We start from the raw sequence: 9925 nt of genomic DNA, 5'->3' as shown, positions 1-9925 counted from the left end.
TTCTTCTTCGCATTCCTCCTCCTCGTTCTCGTTCTTCTCCTTTTTTTCTCCTCTTCCTCCTCCTTCTCCTTCACATTCCTTCTTTTCGCGTGTTTTCTCCCCGTCGTCGTTCTTTTGGTACTACTGTTGTTGCTGCATTTTTTTCTTTTTCTTCTCCTCTCCTTGGTGATTTTGCAGCATTATGAATTTCTTTTTCTTCTTTGTTTGATTTTTCTTTTCTTTTTCTTGATTTTTTTCCTTTTAATAGAGTGAAACAAGAAGAATTATAACAAAATGAAATAAAAAGAAGATGAAGAAGCAGTAGAAGATGAGGAGGAAAAATTTTAAATTGTGCAAAACAACGAGACGAAATGCACCTTAATTCACTCAAAAATGAACCAAAATTACATCCAGAATGAGCCAAAAATTAAATTTCGAATAAACCAAAATTACTTAATGATGACGATACACAAACAACTCATTTCAAAACAAGTACAGACCAAGCGCACCTTCTTTAAATCTAGAATGAATCGAACTTGCTCAATGATTATGTTCGAAAACAAGCACACAAACAAAATTGAATAATCATAAATTTACTCAAAAATGAACCGAAATTACATCCAAAATGAACCGAAAATTAAATTTTGAATGAACCGAAATTACTTAATGATGACAATACACAAACAAATTTGTTTCAAAACAAGCACAGACCAAGTGCATCTTATTTAAATCCAGAATGAACCGAAATTACTTAATGATTGCGTTCGAAAACAAGCACACAAACAAAATTGAATCATGAACAAAAACACATTCAAATCCATCAAGTGATTTTGCATCATTATGCATTTTTTTCTTCTTTGCCTGATTTTTTCATGTTTTTATTATTATTAAAAAGTTAAAACAAGAAAAATTATGAGAAGAAAAAACAAGAAGGAGAAGATGAACAAGACAAGAAGAAGAATATGATGAGAAGTTTTTTATTCTTGTTTCTTCTTTTTTGTTTGATTTTTTCTTCTATTTTTCTTGATTTTATTTCTCTCAAGAGAGGATATGAGGAGGAACAGTTTTGAATTGTGTAGAACAACGAAACTAAATGCACCTTAATTCACTTAGAAATGAACTGAAAATTAAATTCTGAATAAGCTAAATTTACTTAATGGTGACAATACACAAACAAACTCGTTTTAAAATAAACACAGACCAAGTGTACCTTATTTTAAATTTAGAATGAACCGAAATTACTTAATGATTGCGTTGGAAAACAAGCAAACAAATAAAATTGAATGATCAGAAATTCACTCAAAAATAAACCGAAATTACATTTAAAATGAACTAAAAATTAAATTCCGAATGAATCGAAATTACTTAACGATGACGATACACAAACAAACTCGGTTTAAAACAAGTACAGACCAAGTCAATTTTGAACAAAAATACATCCAAATCAATTTTGGATAAGACAATGTCATCAATAATATGACAAAAACTCAATATTGTCTTCAATATGGCAAAAACTCGATGTTGTCGGTGCTTCTTTTTGTGGAGAAATTTGACTATTACTATAAAGGGCAAAAGAGAATATTCTGATGTTATTAAGAGTTCAATTATATCGGTTATGACTTACCTGGTACAATGACTCTGATTATGGGACTTGCTAAGGTGGGGAAATCTACATTGTTATGTGCCATTGCAGGTCTTAAAACAACTTCCTTTGTCCTTGATCAATAATAAATATATTTGTATGCTTTAAGCTAAATTGAAAATTATGAATTTTTTTCCTTCGGGTAATTTGCATCATTCCACCAAGACTTCTGGTGAAGTGTTTGTGCAGGGAACAAAATCACACTTGTCTTATGGATGGTATGTTTTTTCATTAGCTGTGATTTCTGTTTAACATTCTAATCGAGGTCAATCTGCTTAGTTATAATAAATTCATGCTTAAATAGATTTGTATTAACTTTCCAGACATATAAACCAGTGTTATGGTTTTGTGTTCTTCGTATGAAATACGAGGGTTATAGAAAAAATTGATAACTCCCGTATTTATAATTTTATGCTTTTTATATTATGATTGCATTCTTCTTTGCCCTTTTATAACCATATCCTCATGGAAAACATATATACATTATTATTTGAATGCAGGGGCTGCTCCGCTAGTTACACGTAAAGGACGAGCCACAAATACATAAGCATAAGCCGCATAGGGAAACTATGTTTATTGATACATCTATTTATAGTTGCACATAGATTTGGAAATCCACATTCCGATCCATAGTGCACCAAGAACAGAGAAGTTGGCAGTATGCAGAATCAAGCACTATAGCCTCTATTTGATGGATGTAAATCGCGAGGCTCATATCCTCCACAAGCTGCTACACAAGCCTCCTCCATGGATGCTTCAGAGACACCGCTGTTGCAAATATTCGCGAATGCTCTCATGTGTTTCATGCCGTATTGAGTCAATGATCCACAGTGACTTTCAAACACTCGAACCTGCAATCACCATTATTCACAACACAATCAGAATCCGACCCAAAAAACAAATTGAACATGTTCTGCCTCCCGTATATACCATTGATTTTAAGCATGTCCAGTCATCAACAAGAGGCAGACCAGCATGTTCCCTCGCTGATTCCAGAACTGAGGATGATTTTCCAGGTCCATACAGCAAAGTACCAATCAATTTCACACTGCCATCTATATGATTCCTGTGATTCACTGTGTCTCTAATCTCCTTCAGGGCTTGTGCCTTTTCTTCTGCTCCCTGCTCCAATCTCTTGTACTGTAAACAGAACAAAAACCAACTCGCACTGTTCATCATAAGCTGAGTTGATAGGAAAAGGAGCATTATTTTATTCTATTTTATTTTATATACCCTTTGCCACATGAAGAAAAGATCTGCATCTCTCTGGTTAACAACTTCAACAGGGGTCTGTGGTGGTAGGATGCTGTTGTTTGGAGGGAAGTTGATGGATGCAGGATCGAAGCCTTGAAAGAGAGAGAGCTTATCAGCTTTGATTTTGGTATCACCATACTCCATCACATGAGAACCAATCGCATAGTTGTTATAATTAGAAGTCCGTTCCTTCACCTGCACAACAATAGGAAGAAACCTTGCTGATTATCATGTATCAATATGAATATGATGTTATAATATTGTTAGATAGAAATATCTTACCGATTGATATTGTTGCTGCACAGTTTCTTTTTTAAGATTGTGAGTCTGGCTGCACACATTACATATAAACATAATTAAATTTGTAAAGAGAGGAAGAAATAATAGAGAAGAAGAGTACCTGTCTTCCATCCAAGACACGCTGTACAAATCACCAAGACAAGTGATGTACTCTGGGGGTGGAGCAGGATCCATCCCAGGGCAATAAGTTCCCCAACTACTCTCTTCTGCATTGGATGCAGTTGTCACATAAACGTTCAAATCAGTTGGCATAATACCCTCAACGAAGCTCCCACTTTCGCAAGCTTCTATATATATAACCTACACATACATACTATTCACCCTTAGTTTTCAATACAACACAATGAAACATTGAAATATATGTATTTACCATCTCCTTGTAACCCTTAGCAGCATGCTTCTTCTTCAACACGTCAACAAAATCCTTCCCATACAGGTATGGCAAGTTTGGCATCCCTGATCGAACAAGAAATTACTAGCTTTGATTTTTTTTGGGTGTGCTAGGTAAACAATAACTATCTTGAACAATATGGGCAACCACCAATTAAATAAAACCACCAATTAAAATTAAATAAAACCACCAATTAAATAAAAACATACTTAGATCTCTAAATTATCCACCTAAATCTTAATATTAAAATAATCATCCGTACACCTAATGAAATATACACCTAATGAAATAAACATCCGATATATCTATTATTCACATTATTTAGTATTTTCATTCTCTTCCTATACTTTTCCTTTTTTGAATGTGTCATATATCAATATCAAAGGAAAGTAAACCAATGTGAATGACTGACCAAGGACTCCCGGGCCTCCATGATCAGAGTAGAAGAAGAATATCCTGTCATTGGGTTTGCTGTCAATTACTTTGCCACTTCCACCCTTGAGTTTAGTCTTGTCCCCAAGAAGTACAGCAAACAGGTTCTCTGTTGTCACGTTCCCACCGGTGTAATCCTACAATAACATAATTAATGAGAATATTATATATGATCCCATTAATTATAGTTTGAAATATATACCTTGGGGACTCCGTCATAGACATTAGGTCCCTCTGGATGGTTAATGATGACACCAGGTCTAGGATTCAAGGGGTCAGTAGCAATGTCATCGTGCATAAACACCACTATGTTCTCTTCTTTCAGGCCATCCTTTTTAAGCAGCTGGTATGCATGGCACACATCCGCCTGCAGTAGTAATTAATTGTCTAATTAACTTCATAATTACACATAATTCATCCATTCATAAGTGATTAAGGTTAGGAAGAATGAAAGAGAAGAGACCTGGTGCCTGTAATTGCCAAAGCCAGATGAACCAGCTACAAGAACCGCCCATCGGGTGCCAGCTGCTTCTTCTTCTTGGTCATCAACAGGAGCGGATTCATTATCCAGCTGGGAAGGTAGCAGAATCTTGGGGTCCCAGTTGGAAGAATCCAGCAGTCTGGTGGCTTGTGCAGTGTGCAAGAACACCGCGAAGAGCATCCAGGAGGACAATAATGATATTGACATTGGCCTCTTGCTGGAAACAGAAACAGCTGAAACCGCCATTACAGCAAAGAAGGTACAAGAGTAGTGGTGGATAGCATGAGAGAGGGGAGTGGGGGGAGCTTATAAGAACATGGTGTTGGGGTTAGGGACAAGATGCCATGCAAAAGAAGAGGTTGACACGCGTTAAGTCTTGGGACCTTCACTCACTACGCCATCAACACCTGTACTGTATATCTATATAATATTAATATAAGAGAAATGCTACTTGCTCTTTGTTGCATTGTATCGCCTTAATTGACTTGTCAAAATTTTCTGCTGCTAACTTGCGTTTTCCTCTCCCCTTAGATATGTTGCCCAATAATTGTGAGAAAAATTGAGAAAAATTAACAGCTGATCTTGTATGCGCATTTCACAAGTTTTAACTCTGGATTACATACGTAGACTAATTTGATGGAAATCTCTGATAGGGTTTCTCGTCAAGAAGAAGATTTAGTTCAACGAAGTATAAAGAAAGTCAAAACAAGAGATTATGTTGATCTTAATCGAACTAGTTGTTAAAATATAATTAAGATCAATTAGAATCAATTAGTATTATTTAGTATTATTTATTCTCTTAATACCTATAAATATACTTTTATATTGTATCATTCTACACAACTTGAATACTCAAATATTTTTTCTATTGCTCTATCTCCCCTTTCTAATATGGTATCAGAGCCATGGTATCCTCCTTGAAGAGGATAGGTTGTTTTACTTGATGTGAAATTACCGTAATTTTTACATTTTTTCTATGTCATTCTTTTTTTCTTTTTGTCACTTTGATGTTTTTTAACCTCACCAATTAGTCTATTTTTTCTATCTTGTATTTTTCGAATCGAATGATTAAATACCATTGTCATCCGCTGCTTATCTATTCTCATGAAGAAATCATATAGTTTTCGTTCTCTCGTGACAGTTCCGTCTGCGTTCTCTCGTGGCAGTTCCGTCTGCGTTCTCTCGTGGCAGTTTCGTCTGTTTTTTCTCGTGCCAGTTCCATCTGGGTTCTCTTGTGGTAGTTCCGTCTGCGTTTCGTCTGTGTTTCCCTGTGACAATTCCGTTTGCGTTTCTTTCTGTCAATTTCATCTACATTTCCTTCAAATAGCGGCAGTTCCGGCTGCGCTTCCTTCAGACTAGTGGCAGTTCCATCTGCGCTTCCTTCCGGCAGTTTCGTCTGTGCTTCCTTCCAACAATTCCATCTGCACCTGTTTTAGAAAGTTTATGCAGTTTTTTTCTTTTTATTTCATTATTTTAAATAAGTTTCAAATGTTGTCACTTGAGTTTGAGGGAGGATGTTAGAATATAATTAGGATCAATTAGTATTATTTAGCATATCTGAATATTTATTATAAAATATTACGTCTTTATTATTTCGATTCTCTTAGTACCTATAAATACCCTTTTGTACCATTCCAAACATCCTGAATAGACAACTTAAATAGACAATTTGATTACACTCAATAATACAGTTCCGGCTGCACTTCCTTCAGATTAGCGGCAGTTTCATCTGTGCTTCCTTCAGACTAGCGGCAGTTCCGTCTACGCTTTCTTCTGGCAGTTCCATCTGCGCTTCCTTCCGACAGTTCCATCTGCACCCATTTTAGAGAGTTTATGCAGTTTTTTTTAATAATAAATATTCAGATATGCTAAATAATCCTAATTGATCCTAATTATATTCTAACACTAGTGATGATATGGATATTAACCATCAGAATTGAGATACTCCTATGATAACTAAAGTGTCTTATAAGGAGTCTCTACTCAAACCTGTTGGACCCAGTGTCAAGGGTAAGGACCTTGTTGCTGATCCCATCGATGAAGATGAGCCAAACCCGGAAGACAAGTGGTGCAAGACTACTGAGAATGATGATCAAGTGGAGAAGCCCTTTGATCCATGTCCCAATATTCCAATATCCAAAGATGAATTCGATGAATGGTACAAACCTTGGCATGCTGCTCTCATGGTCAAAGTTATGGACAAACTAGTAGGCTTAGGATTCATGGAGCAACCCCTCCGACGTGATTGGGCTAAAAAATGTAAGATTAATGTTATCGACATGGATCGTGACTATTTTTTTGTTCATTTTGCAGATGAAGGTGACTATAATCATGCCCTTATGGAAGGTCCTTGGATGATTGCCGGTCACTATCTTATTGTCCAACGTTGGAGACCCTTCTTTTTATCTTCTGAGAAAAAAGTCAGAAAAGTTACTGTTTGGATTCGTATTCCCAACCTTTCGATCGAACTCTATAACCATAGATTTCTTTGGAGAGTGGGTTCAACTATTGGCCACATGCTTAAGATCGATCGCACTACATCAATTCATTCTAGAGGTTATTTTGCATGTATATGTGTCGAGATTGATCTGAGAAAGCAGTTAGTTCCCAGAATTTCTGTCTTTGGCGAGGTCCTAAATATTGAATATAAAAGTTTGCATCAAATCTGCTTCTCCTGTGAAAAATATGGCCACCGATTAGATCATTATAATGAAACTCCGGTGGAAGAACCGGTGAGCCAAGTCAATGCTGATGGAGAAGAGGAGAATATCAACTCTGATAATCAGAATCACGTTGATTCCACGGACCAAAATGGAAAGTCTCATGATTCACACAATCAAAGCGTTTCAAGCAATAACCAAGATCCTCCTTGTTTTGGGCCGTGGATGATGGTCAAACGACCACTTAGAAGGAAAAATGACAATAATAATCCTAATAATCCTGGAAGCAATCAACGACATGATTCTTTCTATAATCATAGGTCTATTAATGAGGAAGATAATCAGGGAAAGAAACATGGGTCAAGATTTAATGCATTGCATGAAAAAAGTGCACTAATCACATTGGAGGGTGAACCACATGCAGAAGGCAAATCTTCAAGTATTACCAATAATTGGGCTTCTCCTAATAAGGTCCAAAAAGAGAAAGCAAATTCCCAGCCCATTCAAAAAAAAGTTCTAAAGCAAGGTGCTGGCAAAAATCCCCAAATGGGTAAGAAACCTTTATTTAATAAAGTTGGGCTAGCCCAGAATGAAAAATTAGTGAAGTCCATGCCACTACCAAGCCTTCCTCCTGTTCGGTGGCAACTCCTAAGAATGTTCCCTTCCCTGCTCCTAAATCTAAAGATCCTGAAGTTGAAGATATGGAGGGTGTCATTATGAATTACATGCGTCGGTTAGGGCGGGAGCAATACGAAGCTGATGTTGCTGCAAAAAAGGTAAAGATTTAATTTGAAGACTATGTGATCGTTCTAACCCTATGATTGCTTCCCCTTCTACTGGTTTCTCTTCAAAGCCAATGGAGTTAGGGTACGAGTCAGGGGCAAACGTCGGGAGACTTCCAAACGATGTCAAGTCTCTCATTGTATGGAAGAACTCCAATAATGGGGCTGACTCCTCGGATAAGTCTGAATCGAGAACCCAGGCTCAAGTCTCGGCTTGATTTTTGTCCTTGGTGATGCTCCCTTCTCTGTTTGTTTTGTGATGAATTTTATAAGTTGAAATTGTAGAGGTGCTGGAGGGAAAACTTTTTCTACTCTTATTAGAGATATTAGAAGAGAGTATAATGCAAATTTCATTATTCTTCTTGAAACTCATATAAGTGGTTCGCGTGGGGCTGCTGTTCGTGACAAAATTGGATTTGATAGTTCCTTTATTGTGGAAGCTAATAGTCATTTGGGAGGAATTTGGTGCCTATGGGACTCAGGTTCTTGGAAAGTTGATATTTTAGAACATAATCAGCAAATTGTTCATCTTAGGCTTACCAGTAATAATGCTGCTACCTGGCTCATCTCTGCTGTTTATGGCAGCCCACAATGTCGAAATAGAAGATTCCTTTAGACTTCCCTTCGTTCCCTGGCAGCCAATATCAATCTTCCTTGGTGCATCTTAGGAGATTTTAATGCTCTTCTTCATGATTATGAAAGACAAGGGAGTACTCGTAGTGCTAATTCTGGAACTTGCTCATACTTTCAAAGTTGCGTTTCTTATTGCGGATTGGTGGATTTAGGTTATATGGGCTGGCCTTTCACTTGAAGAAGGGGTGATTTAGTCGAGAGATCGGATCGTGGTCTGTGTAACCATGACTGGCAGCTGGCCTTCCCCGAAGCTAGCCTTAAGCATTTACCGAAGTTCAAGTATGATCACACGGCCATTTGCCTCCAACTCTCTACTGAAGCCTTTTACAATAGACACAGAAGACCTTTCTGTTTTGTTGCTGCTTGGATCCCTCACCCTGATTTTCACAGAATGATTGAAAATTCTTGGAATGTGCAGGATTCTTGGTCTGATGGTATAATAAGCTTCAAAAATTCTCTAAAAAATTGGAATCATGATGTTTTTGGAGATATTTTTAAAAGAAAAAGAACTCTTCTCAGACGACTGAATGGTATAAATTCAAGCCTTTCTCAGGACAATAATCAATTTCTTGAGAAGCTCCAAATTGATCTCTGGAAGGAATATGAAAATGTGCTCAATCATGAGGAACTTCTCTGGTACCAGAAATCCAGGTGTAAATGGATTGAATTCGGCGATCGCAACACAAAGTTCTTTCACGGGTCAACTATGATTAAACGTCGAAAAAACAAGGTGACATCTCTCCTTGACTCTACTGGTAGCCTTATAACTGATAATAACGCTCTAGAAAATATGGCTTTTTCCTTTTATGCTGATCTATATAATGATTCTCTTCCCGATCACCCTTTTGTCCTTAATAATGCTTTTCCTCAGCTTAATGCAGAGGATTTGCATAATGTTGGCAGGAACATTTCTGAGCTGGATATTAAGGAAGCTATCTTTCATATTGGGAGCTTTAAGGCTCCGGGTAGGGATGGTCTCTAGGCTATCTTCTACCAAAGCCAGTAGGATCGTGTTGGTCCTGACCTGTGCTCTTTAGTGAACCAAATTTTTGCTAATCCCGAAAAAATTGAGGAATTAAATGAGACCCTTATTACTCTTATTCCAAAAATGGAGTAGGTGACGAGCCTCAAGCAAATGCGCCCTATTAGCCTTTGCAACGTATCGTACAAAATTGTTACCAAAATTCTTGCTAATCGGCTAAGAAAAGTCATGAAAAAATTAGTTGCTCCCACTCAGTGCAGTTTTGTACTTGGGAGGCACAGTACGGATAATATCTTTATTACTCAGGAGATTATTCATTCTATGAGAAGCAAAAAGGGGTCGAAAGGGTGGATGGCTATCAAAATTGACCTTGAAAAAGCCTATGATAG

The 9925-nt window shown here is 37.1% G+C and overlaps 2 protein-coding genes across 2 annotated transcripts; one reads left to right on the top strand and one right to left on the bottom strand.

Annotated features, from left to right (window-relative positions):
• Positions 1-2084: 2084 nt before the first annotated feature.
• On the bottom strand, positions 2085-5030 carry LOC112800890 (legumain). The gene is made up of 9 exons (XM_025843339.3): positions 4462-5030; positions 4201-4365; positions 3979-4135; positions 3546-3631; positions 3276-3475; positions 3158-3206; positions 2855-3070; positions 2552-2761; positions 2085-2472 (listed from the first exon to the last, which is right to left on the bottom strand). Exons 1-9 carry the CDS (start codon positions 4723-4725, stop codon positions 2290-2292), a joined length of 1530 nt encoding a protein of 509 aa, XP_025699124.1. The 5' UTR covers positions 4726-5030; the 3' UTR covers positions 2085-2289.
• A 1398-nt stretch (positions 5031-6428) lies between these two features.
• On the top strand, positions 6429-9536 carry LOC140184834 (uncharacterized). Its single transcript, XM_072238018.1, has 5 exons — positions 6429-7689; positions 7824-7915; positions 7993-8102; positions 8207-8495; positions 8973-9536. The coding sequence occupies exons 1-5, from the start codon at positions 6429-6431 to the stop codon at positions 9534-9536; spliced, it is 2316 nt and encodes a 771-aa protein (XP_072094119.1).
• Positions 9537-9925: the final 389 nt, after the last annotated feature.

The sequence above is a fragment of the Arachis hypogaea genome, chromosome 5 (assembly GCF_003086295.3).
Source record: "Arachis hypogaea cultivar Tifrunner chromosome 5, arahy.Tifrunner.gnm2.J5K5, whole genome shotgun sequence".
Classification (NCBI taxonomy): Eukaryota; Viridiplantae; Streptophyta; class Magnoliopsida; order Fabales; family Fabaceae; genus Arachis; species Arachis hypogaea.
Note: the sequence above shows the minus strand (reverse complement) of the source record. Positions and strands in the feature narration are given on the sequence as shown.